Consider the following 24290-nt stretch of genomic DNA (forward strand, 5'->3'; position numbering starts at 1 on the left):
GTCTGTTAACACTAAATCCAGCGAAAGAGTGTCAGTGGTGAAAGATAATGTTTGAACGTGTGGTGTGGTGTGGTGTCATGAATATAATGGTCTGCTAGGGTTGTGTATTTATAAGGGCGAGAACTTAGAGACATCAACCCGACAATGGGAATGAACTCCTCCATTCACATCATCAAGTCAGGCATCAAATGAAAACATTACTATTTATATTAATTAATTGTTATATATATTTTTATTAAATTTAAAATTTTTTTCGATGAAGATTTTTTAAAACAGATATAAAAATTTAAATTAAACATTATTTAAAATGGACTTTTTTTGAGTTTTTATTAATAATAAAAACATACCATGTACTGCAACTTTTTGTTTAAGCATAACTTTCTAGTTAAAGAATAGAAACACTGATGATAAGATTGTGTTTCGAGATAAATAACCATTTATAATAAGTACTAAATTTAAAATATTTGATAAGTAGTATTATATTAAATATTGAGAATAAAAAAATTTTATGTGAAAAAAAAGAAAAACAATCAATAAACATAGTAAGAAGAAGTAATATATATATATATATATATATATATATATATATATATATATATATATGAGTGAGACTTATGATTATTTAATTCACTGAACTAATATAACATCCCATTTTAAACATAAGTACATGAAAAAAAAATGTAATCAAGACTGTAATAAAAGAAAAAAATATGGAAAAAATCAAACAATCAGAAAAGAGAGAAAGAGAATTATATAGAGAGAGAATTTACCTAAGAAACTATGGATACTTTAATTATTTACACATGGACAGGAGTTGTCGGATGATATGCATTGGTAGGAGCATGAGAAAAAGGACAGTGCGAGTATGTAGATATCTATTCTAGTCTTCATATCTACTTGAAAATTTTAAATATTACTATTAGGAAAATTATCTTTTTGACAAATTTTTTTAACAAATTTTTGACAAAGTTTCTATAAATAAAATTAAATAGATTAATTTTTTTAATTAAAATAAAATAATAACTATAATACTTTTTTTACTTAAAAAGGCAATTTGTCAAAAAAATTTTGTTAAACTATCATCTTCCTTACTATTATCAATACTTATATTCATATTTAATTAATACTAAAAAATTTCGTCAAAATAAAAACAAATTCATTCATTTGTCATGTCTACCAAAATAACATAATATAAGTTCCTAAAACTAATGATACAAGTCTTTTGCATACATATGTTAAATGTATAAATATTTCAAATATTTCTGGGTAAATGTTATGTTATTTATTTATTTTTATTTATTTTTGGAAAATCCATGTTAAAGTCATAAAAAATATCAAAAAAATAGCAATTATACACATTATGTATCTGATGAATTATCGTTCAAGCTAAAAATCCTGACAGCAATTAACTTTTTATATTTTTGTTATTGAACTTTTTTACTCGATCAAATGTTTACAAGTTGATAATATATATATATATATATATATATATATATATATATATATATATATATATATATATATATATAAGTGAATTAGTTTATTGTGAGTCGTTGAATTGTAATTGATGTTTTATTTACATACATGAAGATCTTGTATGCATTTTTTTAATATTGAGTAATGTATATTATAACATAGAACATCTTACTTAATCTGTAATATATTAGGTGTGAGAAATTGAATAAGAATTCTTACACGTACTAATATTTACAAATTTACAACTTATATTGACTTATAGTGATATATTTGGCTCTTAAGTTTATTATTGTTTTTTAATCTTATATTGCCCTTTGATATGCATGTATTCATTGTTAATTTATATGTCATGGTTTTTTAGTGTGATTATAATTGATACATGAGTAGAAGATGATTTAATGTTTTGATGGAAATTTTAAATGCAAGGGTTTATTTTTTGGTAGTGTTGATTTATATATGTATGTATATATCTTTTAATTAAATGAAATTTTAACTATATTGAAAATCTTTTATTGGGTAAAACTTTAAAACTATAAGTTATATTAGTACAATTGTTATGTCTTTTTAGGTTGTTATAGATTTAGTCCGATGATGACGTCAAATAAGCATGACATTACATGTTTTTATTCGTATTTAAATTGTTTACAATTTAAAGAGCTAACTTAATTATATAACTAAATATATTTTTTTATTCTCAAAACTTTCATCATATCATATTATCGAACTTAGATTTTCTATTAGATGTTTTATATTATTTGTCTTCCAAAATACACTAATTTTAATATGTTAAAATATATTAAAAATATTTAACATATAAAAAAATTGCATTTTGAAAATAAAACACCCAAAACTAACAAAAAAAGATGTATATTAACATGTATCAATACATTTCTTATAAAATCTGATTCATGACTAACACTTCGGAGACACTCTAGGATTAAAAGTTTTTTCACAAGTAGATACTATCTAAAAAAAGTCTTGTCCAACGATTATAAGAAAATTATTAAATGAAAACTAATTTATAGATAAAATGTGTTTAATTATTATATGGACTAAGTTATAAATTAAAAATTATTTATATTTAATCTAATCTCTATCATTAATAAAAAATTATGATTCATTTGTGAATTAAAATCTAAATATATTTTTAATATTAGTTATCAGAGTTTTAACTATTTATTGATTTTAAATTAATCTCTTTAATTATTTATTTGCAATAAATATCTAATCCTTAATTTTAAGATTTTGCTCTATTTATCTAAAATCATTATATTTGAAATAATAGTTTAAAGTAACGAATTCTGCATCAACTTAGTTTATATTTATTTTTTACCAGATTTATTATGACAGGAAATATCTTTAAAGAATTAAAACATTTACTTTTACAATCAATGATATGATTTGTTTCTAAATGCTTTTCAATAATTCACCAATTAATTCCATTAATTAAATTTAATTTTCTAAGAATGGATTGTTTTTTATTCCCCACGTTCTGAAATCTTTTAAATTTTTACAGTTTTAATTAATAATTATGTAATTGATGACTAACGATTTTTTTATCAATAAATTGATTTTATTGATTATTTTAAACTTCTTTAATTAAAAATATAATTTTTTATTGATAATTTGTAATACTCAATCAATAAATATAGTTTATCTTAAATTATTTCTTAGTCAGCAAAATTTGAGTTAATATTTATTATATTATATTATCATTTCAATATTAATTTATTTTTATAATTATGATATATATATATATATATATATATATATATATATATTAATTTTCATTACAATAATTTATGTTTAACTTCACATTATTATAATTTAAGTTTTTATTTTATGTTTCGCTTAACCAATTTTAACATATACTTTGTTTTTTATTATTTTATACAAGATTCACACGTAATCTACTTATATTTTATTTTAAAAACGATCCGGGTATACTTGTTTTATTTTAATATAATATACAATTCAAAAGTTTAATTATAAATTTTAATCATAGAATAATATTGTTTACTACGCATAACTAATAATATTTTATTTTTATTATTAGTATTAAATGATATTTATTATTATTATTTTACTATTGTTATTATTAATATTATTTTACATTATTATTATTTGAAAAAAACAACCAGAAATAGTTTTTTGAAACTTTTTTAAAAACAAATAATGTTATTTTAAAATATATTATTTATGTAAAACATGTAATGATACATGTTTCGTAATATAATGATAATGTTTCATTTTCTTTACTAATGCAAACTATAAATTAGCAAATTCTTAAAAAATGAAAATATCAACACCCGTGCCCAAATATAAAGATTCTAAATAATGAATTATATTCTTTTTTCCAAAGTTAGAACTTTTTATTAAAAAATTCACTTTTTTAAGTAAATTTTAGTAAACAATGGATCCTATAATGTTTTACAAGTGATCTAAAACTTTGTAATTGTTATCTTGTAAAATAAAATCTCATGAACACAAAATTGACTTGTTATTAATACAGTCTAACTTGCGTTATTCTTTTGATTTACTTTGTTCACTCTTATAATATCAGAAATCAAATTAATGCATATAAAATGAATGTGTTGTCATACTATATTGAAGTGAGACTATATCACATCATTATTTTACTAGATTTTGTAAAGTCTGTTGATGCAAAACAAAACCGAGTCTGATCATAAAGAATATTCTCTTCAAGTAAAATCAGTCTACCCTCTCTATAAGAACCTTGTTTGGTGGTTGAAAAAAAAACCTTTAATTATAAATGATAATGTAATAGATAAGATAAAGTCATGTATTTGCACAATCAAATAAATAGTTCAAGTCAAAGACTTTACAAATTATTTTTTTTTAAATCGTCTTAAACTAGTATTGACTAAGTTATATACTATTTTATAAATTAAAAATTGTTTATATTTAACCTGGTCTCCGTTATTACTAAAAAGTTATGATTAATTTATGAATTTCAATCTAAATTAATTTATAATATTATTAGTTATCAAAGTTTTAACAATTTATTAATTTTAAATTAATCTATCTAATAATTTATTTGTAATAAATATCTAATCTTAATTTTTATATTTTTCTCTACCTATTTAACATCATTCTATTTGAAATAATATTTTTTAAGGAAATGGATCCAAAATAAACTGTTAATGGCACTTTTTTTTCTAATCTAGCTATTTACTTGTGAGTCATATATAAGATGGAGGAGACCATGTAGTTCATAAGTTTTCTGCAAACTGCTCCGTCTGAATCTGTTGTCTATTTTTGGTAGACCAGATACAAGGTAAACCAAAATGAATGAACCAACCCATCCTAAACTTTAATATTAACATAATATTAATTATACATGAAACTAAAATCAATTTTAATTATAAAATTCACATGTTAAAATCGTCAGCTTTCAATCTACATTAAGAATAACCCAAACATGTAAGCCGGCGCGTAAATCTCTCTCTCCAATATTTATCTAATATATGCTTTGTATACACATTCTTTATATATATATATATAATATTATATTAATAGGTGATAATATTATGATGTTATTAAGTTAATATATAAAATAAAATTATATTTATTTATAAAAATAGAATATATCAGAAAAGATAAAAGAATAACAGTTAAAAAATAAAATAAAAAATAGAGATATACATTTTATAAAAAATTTATAAAAATTACAGTCAATTTTAAAAAATTTAATAAATAATTATATCTTAAAAGGTAAAATTAAAATTTTAAAATAGAAATAAAAAAAAGAATCTCTTCATATATTATTATTATTATTATATATATATATATAATAAATAAAAAGATTATTTAATATCTTCGTAACTCCTCTGCTCGATCAATTAAACATGAGAAAAATATTAACTTATTTTTTTTAGGTTTAATTATATTTGAAATGTGTGATAAATTTGAAATTTTTTAATTAATTTTTTGTAATCTATTTCGTATTTAATTTAGATTTTTCAATTGAATTTTTATTAATAAGGATATATAACTGTTAAGAAGCTGTTATGATTTTATTATGTCACATTAATGACTTATTACCATCACATATTATTTTATTATTTTATTATCGTAAAATTTTATAATTCATAATTTTATACATTTTCAAAACAGTTGAATGAAATAGAACTAAAATGAAATTCCTTTACGTTTTTAGAATGTTGTTGGGCATTGTACTTATCCTTATCCTGTCCCTATTCCATATCTTTCAACCAAAAGTAAACATGAGGAGATGGTCGGACTGTACATAATTAGACTAACGTAAAGGCGTGTCGTAGTGCTGCAGCCTCTTCCACTTTTGTCATCTCTTATATCCTTCTTTCATATTCCAATGTAACTAGTTTTTCATTTTTCTTTCGCTTAAATATATATATTTATGATCTCTATTTTTATTAATTTTATTTAATTTGATCTTTATTTTTATTTTATATTCAATTAGGTTCTTATTTTCGTCAAATTATTAAAATTTTAAAAATATATATTAACATTTGTAAAATTTATATTTAAATTTAAAATATTTAATATTTTTATTGAATTTTAGATATTAACATCTAAAATATTTTATATGTAAATGTTAATTTTATAAATATTAGTTTATTTTTCTAAAATATTTAAAATATTTAAAATATTCTTATACATCAATTTTAAAAATATTTTAGAATATAAATATTAGAAAAAAAATTAATAATTATATTCTTATAATATTTTAAATAATTATATTCTATTTAGCAATTAAATATAAGAATTTATTCAATTTATAATTAAATTTAATAATTTATAATTGAATTTCAAAAATAATAAATTCAAAGGTCCATTTTAGAGAAGATATTAATATAATTTGTATAAAAGATATTAAATTTAGTGTCAATTTGAAAGGGACAAAATTGATTTATTTTAACAAAAATTGGAACTAAATTGAAAAAAAATAACGAATATAAAGACTAAATTGAACAAAAAAAATAATACTACCATAAGGCACAAGCATTGACACGTGGCACAACTGTGACTTGACACGTGAACCATTTTTTTGAAATTAAAAAAAAAATTAAAAATTTTAAAAATTTAAAAAGAATCAAAAAAATCAGGAGCTGACACGTGGCATGTACTGTTCAAAAACATTAACTATTTAAACACCGTTAGTGAAAAGATCAAATTGACAACAATTTGATAAAAATAAGGATCTAATTGAACATAAAACAAAAATAGAGACCAAATTAAATAAAATTAACAAAAATAGAGACCAAATATATATTTAAACATTTTTCTTTTCAGTTTTTTGACTTCTTCTGTCCCATATTTTACATCAATTCTCTAAGCTAATTATGAACCTATAGAAAGACTATTCCAATAAAACTCCCCTTTTCACTTTCCCACTTTCAGTACTTTTCTCACAAACCTCTCTCCAATATTTATCTTGCCTTTCTTCCACAAATCAGGAAATCACTTTTCTCATCCACAATTTTTCATAACACATGTTTCGGACATTAATATTTTTATGCAGTCAGACACCTATCAAACTACAATTTTCGCTTTCAAAACTCATCAATAATTTTTTATCGATCTCAAAATTTAAAGAATAAAAATTATATTTTACGAAATATAAACAAATTATATTTATTATAAAAAAACATTAAACGATTTATAATGTTTATTATATATAAAAGTGAAATTAGCTAATTCGTTAATATAATAATTTTCTTTATGAAAAAACACGAAGAACTTTAAGAAGAATGCAAGGTCATTTATCTTAATATTCAAATAAATTATTCTTTGATTAAAAAATCGTAACAAACTAAAATATAATTATTTTTGAACCAAAATTTAAAAAGATCATCTCTCCAAATATATTATTAAAAAAATTTGCTGTCAATTTTGTTTTAAAATTTATTTGTAAAAACATTTATGAATTTTATAATTTTGGAAAAGATAATTATTCATAAAAAAATTAACTGTCGATTAAAATTTTTTAAAAAAATAACAACAAAAAATGTTAACTTACAAATTTGTAAAATAAATTTAATATAATATAAAATTTTTTAGTAATGTTGCAAAAATTTAATATAAATAAAAATTTACATTCCTACAAATACCGAGAGCTAATTATATATCAGTCAAATTTCTTCTAAAAAACCTATAAATGTAATTAAACCAAAATAATTCCTAACTGCACAATTAGGATTCACCTTAATATATTTCATTCTATTTGTACTAAAGATCAATATAACAGTAAATTTAAAAAAGAAAAAAACTGTAAATAAACTTCAGCACAATTTCTCCAAAAAGGGAAGTGCCTTTTTTTCTTGTCATTGGAATTTGACCCCTTTTATTAAAATGAAATGATGAATAACATTGAATTAAATTAAAAAGTAATAAAATAAATTAGAGAAGAGTGCAGATATACAGTGAGTCCAATTGTTGGGGCCATTTGTTCTTGCTACAAGAGTTGCAACAGTTTGGTAATGGGTATTTGCCAAATGTCGTGGTTATAACAAAGGACCACCCAGTGAGACAAAGATGAGAAGTGGTAGTTGGAAGCCAAGGATTAATCGGTAACTGTGTTATATTTTCGTCAATGTCGGCCATTCATTCTGTCTCTTCTTGCATCACAATTACAATCACCGCATTTCAAGGAATCATAAACTACAATAATTCCTACATTACCAAAATTGCTGCACACATCTTCAAATTTCCTGCATAAATTTTCATCCATTAAGGGATAATGCAGGACCTCGCAACAGTTTTCGTATTACAACACTTAATTTCAATTATAAGCGTGCCTACGCATTTTATTATAGTTTTTATCTTAATTTTTGTGCTACTTCTAATTTTTATCCAAATATTTAAATATAAATTTTAGAAAAATTCAAACTAATTTTGATAAAAAGACAGATTTAAATAAAAAATTTAATTTAATTATTTAAATTTAATTATTTAAATTTAAAATAGATGTGAATAGGATATTACGGCCACCGATTAGAAACGGACACGACTTGCACCGTGACTTATGAGCATCATTCCTTTACATTGGATACTACCTACCAGTGCTCGTGGCCGTTATTTAAATTATTTGTTGGTAGAAATTCATTAACTTGTTTTCCTTTACTAAAGAAAAACCCAATCAAATACAACAAAAATCACAATGATAAAATCAATCAATAAAAATTTTAAAATCTTGAAGTTTTATTTAAAATTACATATAAAGAAGAAATTTTATTTATTTATTCATATGCAAGTATTTTTTTTTTCTCTGACCATCTTATTCACCTTTTCCAAAAATTATTACATTCTCCATTACAGTACACCACAAACAACCCGTTATTTGTTATGTGATAAATCATTATCACCTTTTCTTAAAACATAAAAAGTAGCGAGTGTATCCTTTTATTAGTATAAATGTGTCCTTTTGTAAATTATTATTTTCAAAAGGAAAGAGATTAAAAGGTATTAAATCCTAGATCGGAATATACCCTTTCATAATTTTTTATTTAATCAAATAAATTATTTTTTCTTCCATAAGATAACCTTAAAATCTTTTATCGTTGACTATAATCAAGCGTTGAGTTAAATAATATCTTATGGGTTTATTAAAGGATTTGACTTAAGTTGAGTTAAGAGAAATTTACTTTTTTTTTTTTAAGGTGGATTGAATTAAATTAATTCACTTAATTCACGGATTAAATAGATTTAAATTGGATTAAAGATGGATTCAATTAGTTAATCCATCAATTTTTTTATAATTTAACTTTTTTTATAATTATTTACTATTTCTAATTATATTAGTTAACATTTTCATATTTTTAAATGTTAAAATGTTGTTTAATAATATTTAAATAATTTAAATATTTAATTAATTTGTTTGTCAAATTATATATTAATACTTTAATTTTTAACTATTATCTTTATAATAATATTTCAAAAATCAAATAAACACTTTCATTCCACTATTAAAAAATAAATTAAATTAATTCAATTTTATTAAAATATAATAAATATATAAAATAAATAAATAAATATATATATATATATATATATATATATATAAATAAATAAGTCAACTCACTAATTTACCGACTCATAATAAATCTAACCGAATTACCAAACTTTTGACCTACTAGAAAACAAATCAAGTTGAACTAATTTTTTTACCTTAACTTATAAATGGACCACCGTATAATCTGGATGGATCACTTTAACACGGAGTTTCTTTGCCCTTAATTAATAAAGTAATTAGTGGGATTGCAGTTTTTAATTAGCATGATTTTGATACAGAGGTTAGTGAGATGGAGGAACCAAGATTCCCGACATGATAAGATAGGAGGGCAGTGGAGATTCTGAAGTTGAAGGGCAAAAAAATTAGTAATGATTTGCACTTGGCAGACATTGAAAGGACCTTCTTCAAACTACACACTTCAATTCTGACCCTCTTTCTACACCCTCCCTCATCTTGCCACTTGTACTCCATTTCCCACTTATTATCCTTTTTAACAACTTCTTGTTATGGATCATCACCCTTCCTAATCATTCCAATAACATCTTAGTCTAAATTCTAACTCTTCATCCATGCCTATGTGTCACTTTATGGGGAGCACAAACTTTAATATACAACACTCTCTTCTTTACAAATATAATACATAAATGCGTTACTTATTTATTTATAATCAAAATAATCAAATTATAAAATATAAATATTTTTTTACAATAAAAGATAGTTTTTACAATGAGTGTTATATTTCTTGATTAATATAGTCATGTTAATATATCAGTTGGACGAAGGTATAAATGTATCCTTTATTCGATGAGATTAACTTGATAGTATAAAAATGTAATTAAAATAAATTTTTACTCTGAAAATAGAAATAGAAATGAGATAATCAACCGAGTGTTCCATTCTCATCTCGTACCAAGAAATTATTTTTTTCTTATAACAGTATAATTAAATATTGTATAGACATTAATTTACTTTATATTAAAATATGTTATAATGTAATAATATGAATAATTTGTTAGAAAAAAAAAATTTGAAGATTCGAGAATAAACCTTGACACTAGTAAAATAAAGAAGTGAGAAGCAATTTGGATTTAAAAATGTCTCCACTAGAGGAGGCAAGGGGTGGGGGAAGATGCAACAACTTTCATTTACAGTGTAAACGAAAAAGGGTTTATGTGATGTAGTGCTGTGCCATGCAATTCCCACGTGACTTTTTCTCTAAATCACGTGTCTAGATATTGTCCTTATAACCCTACAACAAATAGGGTCATAATCACTACAAAAGTTCTCTAGAATGAACTAAATAGAAAAGGTGTCAAGACAAGAATATATACAATTTTTAATTTAAAAAAGTATAATGAGTAATAAAACTAGATTATCTTAATTTTATGTTTAGTTCTCATTATATATGTACAATAAAAAAATAGTTTTTTTATTCATCAACACAAGTTAATCAAGATTTGAGAGTTTAAAAGTTAGCTAAAAGAATTCCTTATCAATGTATTTATTTTCTGTTCATAAAAAAAAAAAATTCCTTATCGATGTAAAGCAAGTTAACAACAAAGCTATTATAACTGTACACATAAAAAAGTTTAGAAACTACTAAAAAATTAAAAGTGTCTTTGGAGTGCGTTAAGAAATTGATTTTGAAAAAATCAATTTTGTTGACGCGAAGATTAATAATATAAACTTCTATTTGGATGTGAATTTTTCAGTTTAAAATCATTTTTAAAACTAAACCTAATATGATTTTGAGTTGGAAAAACAATTACACATCAGTGGGAGATGAATCCAAACATATTATAAGGATATATTTGGTTGTTTGGTTCAGTTTTAAAGAATTGATTCCGACTTGATCAATTTTCCAATACAAAAATAAAAATTATTTGATTTTTATTTAAAGTAATTCTTTTATTTTTTAATTAATTTTAAAAGTCAAATACGTATTAATTCTATATGAGATAATCAATTCTAATCGATTCTACGGAAAAAAAATTAAACACACACCAATAATGAATTAATTTTAAAAATCCAAATACTTTACAGATTTGGATAAAAGAAAAACATCACTGTCCTCAAAAGTGACATTTTTACTTGGATGACTGTACAGCGTTCAAATGCTAAATTAAATAATTCAGTAAAAACTGTATTTATTGGGATGAAAAGTAAAAAGTGGCTTAAATATATATTTGGTCCCTATTTTTGTTGATTTTATTTAATTTGGTCCCTATTTTCGTTTTATGTTCAATTAGATCCTCATTTTCGTCAAATTGTGGTCAATTTGGTCCTTTTCACTAACGGTGTTTAAATAGTTAACGTTTTTGAACAGTACATGCCACGTGTCAGCTCCTAATTTTTTGATTTTTTTTTATTTCTTTTAAATTTTTTTTAAATTTTTTTTTAATTTCAAAAAAATGGTTCACGTGTCAAGTCATAATTGTGCTACGTGTCAATTTGTGGTAGTATTATTTTTTTTTGTTCAATTTAGTCCCTATATTCGTTATTTTTGTTCAATTTAGTCCATATATTCGTTATTTTTGTTCAATTTAGTCTGACACTAAATTTAATATCTTTTATACAAATTATATTAATATCTTTTCTAAAATTGATCTTTAAATTTATTATTTTTTAAATTCAATTATAAATTATTAAATTTAATTATAAATTGAATAAATTCTTGTATTTAATTTTTAAATAGAATATAATTATTTAAAATATTATGAAAATATAATTATTAATTTTTTTTCTAATATTTATATTCTAAAATATTTTTAAAATTGATATATAAAAATATTATAAATATTCAAATATTTTAGAAAAATAAACTAATATTTGTAAAATTAACATTTACATATAAAATATTTTAGATTTTAATATCTAAAATGCAATAAAAATATTAAATACTTTAAATTTAAATGTAAATTTTACAAATATTAATATATATTTTTAAAATTTTAATAATTATATTGTAATAATATTTAAATAATTATATTTTAATAATATTTAAATAATTATATTTTAATAATATTTAAATAATTATATTTTAATAATATTTAAATAATTATATTCTATTTAACAATTGAATCTAAAAATTATATTCAATTAATAATTAAATATTATAATTTATAATTAAATTTAAAAAATAAATAATAATAATGTCAATTTTAAACATTAAATAGTTCTATTTTCACAAAATTTGGGACTAAATTAAACAAAAATAACGAATATAAGGACTGAATTGAACAAAAATAACGAATATAGGAACTAAATTGAACAAAAAAAATAATACTATCAGAAATTGACACGTGGCACTAGCATTGACACGTGGCACAATTGTGACTTGACACGTGGACACTTTTTTTGAAATTAAAAAAATTTTAAAAAAATAATAAAAAAAATTTTTAAAAATTAAAAAAAAATTAAAAAAAAAATCAAAAAAACTAGAAGCTGACACGTGGCATGTACTGTTCAAAAACGTTAACTATTTAAACGCCGTTAATGAAAAGGACCAAATTGACCATAATTTGACGAAAATGAGGACCTAATTGAACATAAAACGAAAATAGGGACCAAATTGAATAAAATCAACAAAAATAGGGACCAAATATGTCCTAAAAACTTTATTTGTTGGAAAAGATTCCATCCTAAGCAACCTAGGGACCTTTTGAGTCAGTTTATTTCTTTTGTTAAAAATGTAGAAAAGCTAGTTTCGTTGTCACCAAGTCTCCCACTAGAAAAATGACAGTTAAAAATACACATAGGAAAAAATGCTATTTTCTTTTTTAAATATAACCTTATGCTATTTTTTTTTTTAAATATAACCTTATTTTGATTACGTATCATTCTTCTAATGGAGGAAGGAGAAATAGATAGTTGTGATTTCATCTCCCCTTAACCCATCCTGTTGAAAAAAGGATGCCTAACAAAGTTATTCATCCTAATGGGTAGTATAATTTTTCTGTTTGTAAATGATCAATTTAATTATTCAACGTATTGAAACTGTATATCTACTTCTTGAAAGAATTAAAATTTTACCTTAATTTCTCTTGAAGATTTAAATTAAATTTTAATATTATGATTTAATAATAAATTGCTCATCAATTTAATGTTAAATCAGTCTTTAAACAAATATTTTGATGATGAAGTATTTAAAAAAAATTAATAATAAGATGTAATTAAAAAACTTTCACATATTAAGATCTGACAAAATATATCATTATTTCAGTAATTAAATTAACAAAGCATTTATAATTAAGGGAAAACTTGATTATTTACTTAAACTTTTGTGTGATTTTACACCTTCTTTTTTCAAGAAAAAAAGGTTAAATATTATGATCTAATTTGCTTGCATAAGAAATTCCATTCAATATCCAAGGTCTTTCGATCTAATTATATTTTGAAGATGTTGATAGAGTAACTGAACACCCTATTTTATTACATTTAATTAAAGCTAAGCTGAATAATAATTTTATAAATTTTAAATCTGATAAACATGTCTCATTTCAACTAGATAATAGTAGTCATATAACTGATAAAAAAAATAAATATATGATAAAAATATCAATATTCTAATAATTTTATTATATAAATATTATTTATAAGTTATAATTGATTTTGTTATCTTAAAAAAAAGAAATATTGGTAATGTTTATTTAATTTTTTAAAAAGTAATAGTTTTAATTGCTTAATTTATTAGTCTAATTCATCTCACATATGACTTTACCGTTTAATAATTCTTATATAAAATAAAATAACTCAACCCTAACTCAATTTAATTTAATTAGATTGAATAAAAAATTAAAATAAATTTGACTTAACTCATCACTTAACCCTGACCTGTTTTAATCAAACAAAATGTAATTTTGAACTATGTGATCTGAATTTGCACAATGAAAATAACAACAAATTTTATTTGCTTACAGAGAGAGGTAATATTTGTTTCATTTATTATTAGTATTTTCTTTTGTGGATGATATATTTAGTCATACAGAATCTTATACAACTCATATTTCTGATATCATTACCATCACCACTAATTATATTATTCTTACAGGAAGAAATTAGAATACATACAATTTAAAATTTACGAAATGTAAATAAGTCATGTTTTAGACAAAGAATTTTGATAAAAAAATGTTATTTTTCCAACGAAAAATTGTTTTATAATTTTTTAAAATAATACTAAATTTGTATTTTAAAACCCTATTTGACTTACGAAAATAATAAATTCGCATGTCTTCTTCACTTAACTTTTTTATTTGAAATATTTTTTCAACACGACTTATATTATTTTTAAAAAAATAAACTCATCTTTTAAAACTCGTTATTTTATTAGAAGTCATGGCTTTATCAAAATAGTATTTTAAAACACGAGTTTACATCTATAGTTTTTTTTTTTTAACTAAATTATTTCAGTGATTCTTTGAAAAATTATCCAGAAAAAAAAGTCCTTGCAAGGGTAGAATACTTATCTGAAGTTTATTTATCATTGACACATAATAATCAAGATAAAATTATATTATGCTTATTTCATAATTCAACAACAGGATTTACACGTTTTAATTTACTTCACCTAAAGGTTCGATTTCCTGAAGATATTTGTATATTTTCAAAGAATTACTTTTCCAGTTGAAAAGAAATCTAATGCGAAAGCTCTTACAAGAAAAGAAAGGCACAAAAAACAGAAAACCTTTTATGCATGACGATATCATAGAATCGATGCCACTGGATAAATAATCCAATAATTCAACATTCATCACATTTAGTCATACAATTGTTGACTCATGAAAATGATAAGAGCAATTTTTATATTCGAATTTAGAAAAATTGTAACTGATACGCAGATATGGGAAAGCTAACATGTTACAGAATACAGGACAGGATATGACATATTTTCATTACTAGAATACAGAATATATATGCTCAGAACAGGAGTGGAGAACAAGAAAGAGAAATAACTTCATTTTGGTTTTCTGTATAGAAATTAGCAAGAGAAAAAGCAAAGTATGTAACGGGATTCAATCTATATCTCAATGAAAAAGTAACGTTCCTTTAAAAGTACAACAATCACTGCCACTGCACTAAAGATCACCTATTCAACTAGAATTAATTAAAATTTGATAAATTAAATTACCTTTTATAGAAAAAAAAAAGCGTTTTAGATGAAACTCACGGGTAACAACCATTGGGAGCTTCAATAATTCAAATGTAATCATCGTGAAAGTCAATTGAGAGACTTCAGGTGGAATATCTGGCAATTTGGAACATATGAACTCTTAGTTGAAGCCTGTGCAAACTTCTTGGAAGCAGCATCATTCTCCTCTAAGTTAATCTGAAGGAAATACCGGACCCACCAGGATGAACTCCTCATCTTAGCCTGAAGCAAGACAAATGCGTAAATTCTTTTTGTTTCATATTGTTTCTATATATATATATACTATATATGTTACACACAATAATAGATAATGAAGCAATGATCCAGGTAAAATGTACACACCGTTTTTCCATATTTAGAAACGTCTGCACCCTTTGCCTTTTTATTATCTGGATAACCTACATTTATACACAGAAAAATCAGATGCTAATATGCCAGACAAAGGTTCAAAAGATTATTGATTGCAGCTTAGGATAACCTTTCAACCTATCAGAACCAACACAAGAAAAACTTAAAATCTTAACATATTAAATTTTCAAACCAAAGAGTTCTGGAAACGTTACCCTACTTTTATTTCCTTCTAGTGATTTTGCCACTCTAGTAAAACGACATGAATAAGTGCTAGATTACATGATTCCCCTTTCAGTGATTTTTTTTTTATATAGACGGGATTAGGCACTAATTTAAGTGCATTTACCAGTAAATATCACTATTCCATCTGTTGATATCCTTGCCAAATCCGGAAGAGTTTTGTTAAGGTATCTGGGAGATAAGAAATCAAGGGCATCGGAAATGACTACAAGAGAGAAAGCTTTTGGCCTGTATGGAAGAGGAAACTTGATATCAGCCATACGCACAATGCCTTTGCGAATGAGTGCTTTGCAATTAGCATCAGCATCCTCTATATCATAAGGTTCTATACCCCAGGCTTCAGTTTCCTCCTCTTTTAGCAATTTAGAGACCACATAACAAGTATCAGGGCCAACATGCAAAACTTTGTGTAAGCTATCACCGTATGCTTTCTTCAAAATGGGAATTGCTCGTGGGACCTCTCCAGTACACAAATAATCACCTGCATTTAGAAGTTAAACAAATGCCAAGTAATTATCTGTTTGTTCAAATGATTAAAAATTATTTATCATAGAGAATGCAACTAAGTTATGGCTCTTAGTTAAGAGCAAGACCACAATTTATTAAACAACTCCAAAAACTGAAATATATTTCCAGAAACCTTTATCATGATTTGTGGATATTCCCCATACATACACGTGAAATCAGTGTAATGGATATTACTGAACTAGTCTATGAACTGCAGAAGTGCCAAAAAACTGGTCTTTCATCACAGAACAGCACCATTAGTTTAAAACCAGGCTCCTTAACGAGATGCAAAACACTGAAGTATCACCGTGAATAGCACAGTGGGATAAACATATAACGGTCCATTCATTTTGTGTAATATCATTTATCCTATTTACACAAGTCAGGACTCAGAAGATGGTCATCATAACTTATAAGCCATAATGCACGGCCAGTACAAAACCAACTAGATTGTTTTAGTTACAATCAAAAAGATAATAAGGGGTACATAACCAGTGGCGGGATATTGCCTTCCTGAACCAAGAAAAGATAAAACAAGTAACTGTTGTATTTGTCGTGAATATTTCAAAAGGTTACGGCACAACAGCGACTTGTGTTTTTGAGCTTACAAAAGGCTAATTAAAACAATGATAACAAAGGCCTAATCTCATTAGTTGGCTACATGAATCAAATGACACCATCATTAGACTCTGCTAAAGATCAAATTCTCAAAAACAACATTCATCATATCTGTCTTAACAACATCTTCCAATGTTCTTCCCTCTCACCCTTTTCACAAGAATAAAAATCATGTAATCTATTCTCCTCACTTCTAGTGGCCTTTATAGTGCCCTGTCGAATTTTTCCATAAAGGTAGTAAGACATGGATTTTTCCTCAACAAACTTCTCACAATCAAGAAGTAAGCACAAGCAGAATCGCCAATTAAAAAAATAAATCAAACACGGTACAGTTAATGCAATACCAACAAAATACCACCTTCATATGCGTAATGCCTTAAAAATTAGAAAGTAAAGAAAATACCATTTAAAGTAAGGGAAGAAAGGTACCTTGAAGCCTGCTGACAGACTCCAAACGGCTGCCAAATCCACCTATAAAAAGCAACAGGGAGGAAAAATAAATAAATGCACGCAAGTAAAACAGGAAAAAATCACAGCATCTGAATTTAAGTAAGAAACAATTGGAATCAAACCTGAGCCCTTGTAAACATAGCCAATTAGAAACAGGCCTCCCTACAGAAGTTACCAACCTAAAAGTGATCAGAAATCCCCTCCATATAATAAAACTGCACAAGTAAGCTCCATGTGTTAATAATAATCTGAATCTATTCATTACCACAATTATGAGTCCAACCGACAAAGCTGGCGAAGTCTTTGATTTCGACGATGAAAACAATCCACCTCCGCTGTCTCCAAATCGCCGAGACAGATTCACAGGTCTCCGCGACATCATTCAATTGTTTATGCTATGACCACGAGGATGTTAATGTTATACAGTACTCTGCAAGATCAATCGAAACGAACATCTCAATAAACGAATCACACGGAGTTAAACAACCACACAATATCATATAATTCGCACTATCAAAACATCAAAAGCTAGTTTGAGTAATATACTTTATTTTGAACATTTCGTTTCTCCAACGCATTCAGGACTGTAATTCTAAGAACTAGACCGTTGGAAGCAAGGAAACGTACCAGATATATTCCAGATAATTGATGGACACGGATCCGTACAATGTTCTCTGCTTAGTACTTACCAGCAAAAACAGCGTTATTGAACCTTCTCAATGAAATTGGTATCAGAGCTTAGATCTGAACTTTGTGCATTCTGTCTGTCCTCCACAACGCGCATGGATAAAGAAAAAAAAAAGTACAAAAACAGAGACTGGATTCGTGGGAATGTAACTAATATTCCTGTTGCTATGTTTTACCAAGTGTCGGTTGGTTGGTATGAATAACAATATCCAACGGTATGGGTTCGTAATGGGCTTCCTACGGGCCCACTTTTTTATTATTCAAACCGGCCCAATATAAGAAGTGTTTAATTTCCTGTGGCTCGGTAATAGTAATAACTAACCGTAATTTTATTACGATTAATTAACAAATAAAAATCTTACCAGAGAGTGTTTGTGAATTACGATTTTAAGATTATTGACAAATAAAAATCTTACCAGAGAGTCTTTGTGAATTGGCAACGACTTCGAATAGGGAGTTGCGAATAAAGCGAAGATAGGAAAAGTGCTGAAAAGGATGCGGTGTGTGTTTATTTAATCGTCGAACCGGTGGTGATAGAAATCGTCGAATGCTATATTTGTTGCAATGAAGGAGGACGCGGAGAACGATAAAGACAAAGACGCGAGGATTTGGGGAGCTTTACTCTTCGGCTTAATTGGCGCCACCGTCACTACCTTTGCGGTGATTCTTTTTCTTCAATTTGTTTTTCTCAATCAATCTTAGGTTTTGCTCGAGAGGATTACAGAAACGGATTTTTATTTAATTTAGCTTCGAATATGAGAATTGCTTTCGAATTTGTAGGTCGGTCCGCTGCGGAGAAGTGTTGATTGGTTCTGTGTTCAGGTACGGAAAGTGAATTTAAAATTGTGACGAGCCAAACGCATTGAAATCTGTTAGAGCGATGGTATTAGTAATTGACGTATGATGTATGAAAATTGTTAGGATATGTTTTTCTTTGTATGTTATTCGGATGATTTGCATGTGTGAGGCCTCGACGGCGTTGGTTTTTCTCTTCTCGATTATTATCGTGTATCAGTTAGTTAGAGACATAGGAGTCTGTAAGCAAGTTTGTTAGTCTTTTTTCCCTGTACAAACAGTGAGTAATACATACAATCATTTGATGTATTCAATATACGAGACCTTGTATTTTCTGTCAACTAGTATTATTACGCAGTTTATCGAAAGTATCTTGTAATTTGAAGATTCAATTCACGGTGAAACTGATGGTGTATTGTTTTGAACATGTTAATTCTTGTTGTAGCTATCGAGGACACAGTCACATAAAGGACAGAGAGGTGGGTCGTTCCGAACATCATTTCAAGAAGAGGCGTGGAGGAGGCACAATAAGCGACTGCAAGAGGAGTACGAGGAGGAGATGGAAAGAGTGGTGAGTTTTTGTTACTATTCTCGGTACTTGTATATTTCTTTTGTTTATATTGTTTTCGATATGAACATTGCATTGCATTTTTCAAATTTGAGATGGAATGGTGTGTTGTGCTATATCTTTTTCAGAAGGCTGAATCACAATATTTCGGAAAAAATCATTTTTAATGCTTCATAATGAGTCAGAGAGAAATGCAAAGCTTAGATTGCATGAATGCTTGATTTGATGGTTGTAGGCACCTTAGCTTAAGCCAAAGTAATGTACATCAATAAACCTAAGCTGATGGGATTCAACTAAGGCTGACTAGAGTAATTCTGTAGGGTAAAGAACTCACTCTTGATGAGTTTTTGAGGAAAAAATAATCTCACTGTTATAACTATGCTGAACAGTCTAAATGGTATACGGCACGGATAATGTGTTTAAAGTCAAAGATGATAAAAAAATACTACATAAATCTTACTGAGATATAAAATCCTAATCGAATATGAAATTCTAACATGAGACATAATTGAATCAAATCAAGTATGAAATATTAAAGAGTATTTTCCTAGGAAACATATAACTTACTATTAAAAAAGATCGAGTCCCTATAAATGACATGATAATCCCAGGATTACACTTTAATCCTTATAAAATGTTTTTTTAATTTGTACCACTTGATGATTGTCCATATGCTCTTTTGTAGGAACGAATAAGGCGTATGCAAAGCGTGTTTAACAGAGAAAGGAACAAGTATAAAAGAAGCTACGAGAGCTGGAGGGAAAACGGTCAGGGTGCATATCATCAGCATTTCCAGAGAGAAGATTGGTACTGGAAGACTGATACATCCTTTAGAGATCGGAGGACCAATTATCGAGAACCTCCAAGAGAGACCGGAAACTATGCATTATCACATCACTACTCAAATTTGGGTCTTGACAGGTACTCACAAAATGTTGAATAAGTGGTCCATTTAATATTTGTTTTCAGGGGAAATATCATGGTTTTGCTTGCATAACTTGTGGAAGTAATATAGCTAGCTATTCATACTATATAAATAACAGAAAAAAAGAAACAAGTGAGAATTGATAATGTCTGATAAGAAGAAATATTATACGGGTCCCTTATAAAATACAACCAGAGAATTCAACAAACAATCTCTCTTTAATGAACAGTTTTGTTAACATCACAATTAATGCGTACATGATCCTGTGATCTTTGGAGCCAGATACAAGGTGAATTGGTCACTGGATTGTGACTCCGTGAGATGACAGTGAGGATCACAAACTTGTCTGTACAATTGTGTGATGGCCAGCCCTATTTCAAGTGGAATTCCAGCCAGATTTTGGGACCTGATATGAAAAATGCACCTTTTCTTCCAATTTTCGCTCCATTTTGTATATTTCAAAGCTCCTTCCTAGTCACATGACCAGCGCCCTAGTTCCCTTGTGCCCCTTCTTTGACTCAAAACCCTAATTGATCAGTGATTTATAGTTCAAATCTTTTGCCCTTTGTTGCTGGGGGACTTGTGACTTCAGTTTACTTTGTTCTGTACCCTGATACTGGGTTTGCCCTTCTGTTCAACTTGTGCACGCCCCTGTTGCGTGATTTGTCTTTGTTGTGGCTTGTGCCTTTCTTTTGTCCTTTTTTTTTGTCTCTTGCTCCTTGCTCTGCTCTATTTCAAGAGAAAATGGTTTGAAATCTATCTTCTATGATAAAATTGTGTTTATAACTTATGTCTAATTATGAATTAAATTTGATCTTTAAGCTTTTGCACTTTTAGTTTTAAGTTTAACATTCTGTGATTGGATTTGAAGCTTATTTTCTTTATTTATGCTACTTTTAATGCATATGTACATGTTCCTTAAGTTTAGTTTTGCATTGTTGTTAGGATCTTACAACCCTGAGATATACTATCTTTCAACCCCTCCCTATCTTAAGATATTGATTTTGACAACAATGTTTACCAGCATTTAATCACAAAGCTAAACAAGAATCAAGTATATGATTTTGACACATGCTAACAATTGCAAGTTTGCAACATGCAAGCCCAATTGGATCATTTTCCAGACCTGACAAAGGAAGAGACTGTTCCATGTGAAGGAGAGGTTGTTAACTGAATAGTTGCATAGGTAGTTGTGGGAGAGATTTTGGGGTTGTGAATCAGGTATTCTAGAGCAGGAGTTCGGAATCATTCTGCAACAGAGTGAATCTTTTGAGAAGCGTCATGCTCTGGGAGAGGGAATGGTATTTCTATAATGATTCTGCCATTTGACCGTATTAAGCCACCTCTTATTAATTTCTAATTCCCCAACTAGTTGCAATGGTGTTTCCATATTTTTGCTTTAAATGTAAATGTGCAACTTTGTAAATATTTAAAGACCCATATACAAGTGTGTCAATAATTACATAACAAGTTAGCGTTCTTGTTTTAAGTTCATGATTAGTCATTGAATTATTGTTTTCATGAATCTCAGGTTTAGAAAAACGCCGTATTCAGATGCTGAGATTAAGGTAACAAATCTTTTTTTGTCGCAATACCTTTGCATATTACTTTTAGTGTTTTACTAAGATTTTGTCCACTAGTTACTGTACGCATCATACTTGTCTTATTTTACTTTCAGATTCTATGGTATGTAACATGTGACTAGAACATAGAAACGATGCCGTGGTGTCATCTATGATTTGTGGTTATTTCTCCAAAAAAATTAAAAACCCTGCCATAACTTGCTTCCAGTTTACCAACAATTGCCCTCCCATGAAGCCATAGGATTCTATATTTAGTTACGAAATTGTCGTAATAAGTTAGTCCTCAGTTGATTTCTATAGTGTGTGTTAATTTTTGCTAAATATGTTGCCATTGTTGGCACTGCCCTGTATTATCTACAGTATCATCTTCTTGATATTCTGTCTTCGTTTCATTTATATGCTCTTATCTTTGCAGACAGCATTTAGAACTAAGGCAAAGGAGTATCATCCTGATCAAAACCAGGATAATATTGGTAAGTATTGATTTATCAGAGCATACGATCTTGTTGCCTCAAGCCATAATATTATTATTATTAAATAACATATCCGTGTATGTGGAAATGTCACAGAGGCTGCTGAGGCGAAGTTCAAGGAAGTGTTGACTTCATACGAGGCCATAAAAAAGGAAAGAAGAAACTAAATCGGTTCAACTATCCTGGGACCCGAAAGGATGCGAGGTATTCGAAAAGGATTACTAAAGTTCCTCATTAATTGACATATCATCCGGCTAAAATATAGTTGCTACGTGATTAAATTTTCTGCAATGATTAGAGAATTAGATAATGGTGTTTTTGTTTTTGTTTTTTCAAAATCAAATATAAGGTTATGTATTAAATATTTAGCATTCCAACCACATATTTAATGCCCCTGTAATGTGGTCTCAGTAGATTCGAGGGGTTCTCTAGGCCATTAATTCACTTCATGTATGCAATTGGAGCCCTTCACAGTAACCAAACTATATATGCATTATTATTACTACTATGCATAGCACACGTTCCATGCAGTATCCCTGTCAATCACTGATGCTGCATATAATGTTTAGTCACATCACTAACACTTGGTTTGACGACCCATTTTTCATCCTATTTTAACAAGGCCTGTTTTTCCACGAACGAAACGATCCAAGTTCACCTCTAAGGCATTCCACTTTGGAGTCTTGATTTTAATTGCTAACTTTATCGTTTTTAGTAAACTAATTATCAATTAGACTGACTACCTCGTAGCAACTTAAAAAGTGGTTTGCTATTTAAATAACTGATCCCTGATAGCTTCGTGATTGGAGATTACGTTTGGTAACTGCTGAAAAATATTTTACTGATGGTGTTGAAGGAAAAATAATGAAAGTTTTTTCTTTTTTTTGGTCCTTTTGTATCCTTTTCGGTAAGGAAGCTGGATACACTCTGAGGTGCAATTTCTAACTTAGAATTTTAGCTCCGCATTATGTGCATTGTACTGATGATGTTCAATTATGTTTTCCTCCTTTTAGCAAAGAGTGTAACGCTTGTTTAACAGACTTGCATAACTTGTTTGTCTTGTACAAAGTATTGAATCATTGGTAGAGTGACTTGATTGAGTAGCAATGTCCTCGCCAAGCCTTGTTTGAGCGGCAATGTCTTCGCCAAGCGCCGAACCCGGGGACCCTCGATCCAAATGCTTCTGAAGGTTGACATATTGTTCCATGAAGTGTCGGGCATACTATTTTTTCCATTATTTAAAAATGTTTAATAGTGTCCCTTTATATATTTGACACGTGTTGAAAGATTATTTTAGTCATTCACTATTATATTATATACTTAAAATTTGGAGAGTGAAATGTAGCGAATGTAGCGTTCAAAATCTGCATCAATAGGTAGCAGATGAGCTAAATTTGAGGTGATTTGCGAAGTGAATTAGCTAAGCAGTGGTTTTGTATTCAATACCTACTT

The 24290-nt window shown here is 26.8% G+C and overlaps 2 protein-coding genes across 5 annotated transcripts; one reads left to right on the forward strand and one right to left on the reverse strand.

Annotated features, from left to right (window-relative positions):
• Positions 1 to 15491: 15491 nt before the first annotated feature.
• On the reverse strand, positions 15492 to 18670 carry LOC114164845 (putative pectin methylesterase CGR3). 3 transcript variants are annotated; one of them, XM_028049618.2, is made up of 7 exons: positions 18497 to 18670; positions 18073 to 18237; positions 17930 to 17969; positions 17787 to 17828; positions 16339 to 16713; positions 15984 to 16039; positions 15492 to 15863 (listed from the first exon to the last, which is right to left on the reverse strand). In XM_028049618.2, exons 2-7 carry the CDS (start codon positions 18187 to 18189, stop codon positions 15711 to 15713), a joined length of 783 nt encoding a protein of 260 aa, XP_027905419.1. In that variant the 5' UTR covers positions 18190 to 18237; positions 18497 to 18670; the 3' UTR covers positions 15492 to 15710. The 3 variants fall into 3 exon arrangements, with proteins under 3 accessions (XP_027905419.1, XP_027905417.1, XP_027905418.1); XM_028049616.2 differs by having other exon boundaries at positions 18435 to 18670; XM_028049617.2 differs by having other exon boundaries at positions 18354 to 18656.
• Positions 18671 to 18869: 199 nt separating this feature from the next.
• Positions 18870 to 24178, forward strand: LOC114164846 (uncharacterized). Of its 2 annotated transcripts, XM_028049620.2 has the most exons (8): positions 18870 to 19154; positions 19275 to 19316; positions 19735 to 19860; positions 20543 to 20778; positions 22314 to 22350; positions 22781 to 22838; positions 22935 to 23042; positions 23908 to 24178. In XM_028049620.2, exons 1-7 carry the CDS (start codon positions 19059 to 19061, stop codon positions 23003 to 23005), a joined length of 666 nt encoding a protein of 221 aa, XP_027905421.1. In that variant the 5' UTR covers positions 18870 to 19058; the 3' UTR covers positions 23006 to 23042; positions 23908 to 24178. The 2 variants fall into 2 exon arrangements, with proteins under 2 accessions (XP_027905421.1, XP_027905420.1); XM_028049619.2 differs by lacking the exon at positions 23908 to 24178 and having other exon boundaries at positions 22935 to 23346.
• Positions 24179 to 24290: the final 112 nt, after the last annotated feature.

The sequence above is a fragment of the Vigna unguiculata genome, chromosome 9, assembly GCF_037176805.1.
Source record: "Vigna unguiculata cultivar grain cowpea cultivar isolate G323 ecotype 2 chromosome 9, ASM3717680v1, whole genome shotgun sequence".
NCBI classification, from domain to species: domain Eukaryota; kingdom Viridiplantae; phylum Streptophyta; class Magnoliopsida; order Fabales; family Fabaceae; genus Vigna; species Vigna unguiculata.

Coding starts and splice junctions, on each gene's coding strand:
- LOC114164845 (XM_028049618.2), bottom strand. CDS start 18,189: ATGATGTCGCGGAGACCTGTGAATCTGTCTCGGCGATTTGGAGACAGC. Junction 16,714..17,786: donor GTCTGTCAGCAGGCTTCAAG/GTACCTTTCTTC, acceptor TTCTAAATGCAG/GTGATTATTTGTGTACTGGA. Junction 15,864..15,983: donor TTTCTAAATATGGAAAAACG/GTGTGTACATTT, acceptor GTCTTGCTTCAG/GCTAAGATGAGGAGTTCATC.
- LOC114164846 (XM_028049620.2), top strand. CDS start 19,059: ATGAAGGAGGACGCGGAGAACGATAAAGACAAAGACGCGAGGATTTGG. Junction 19,155..19,274: donor CCACCGTCACTACCTTTGCG/GTGATTCTTTTT, acceptor TCGAATTTGTAG/GTCGGTCCGCTGCGGAGAAG. Junction 22,351..22,780: donor ATTCAGATGCTGAGATTAAG/GTAACAAATCTT, acceptor TTATCTTTGCAG/ACAGCATTTAGAACTAAGGC.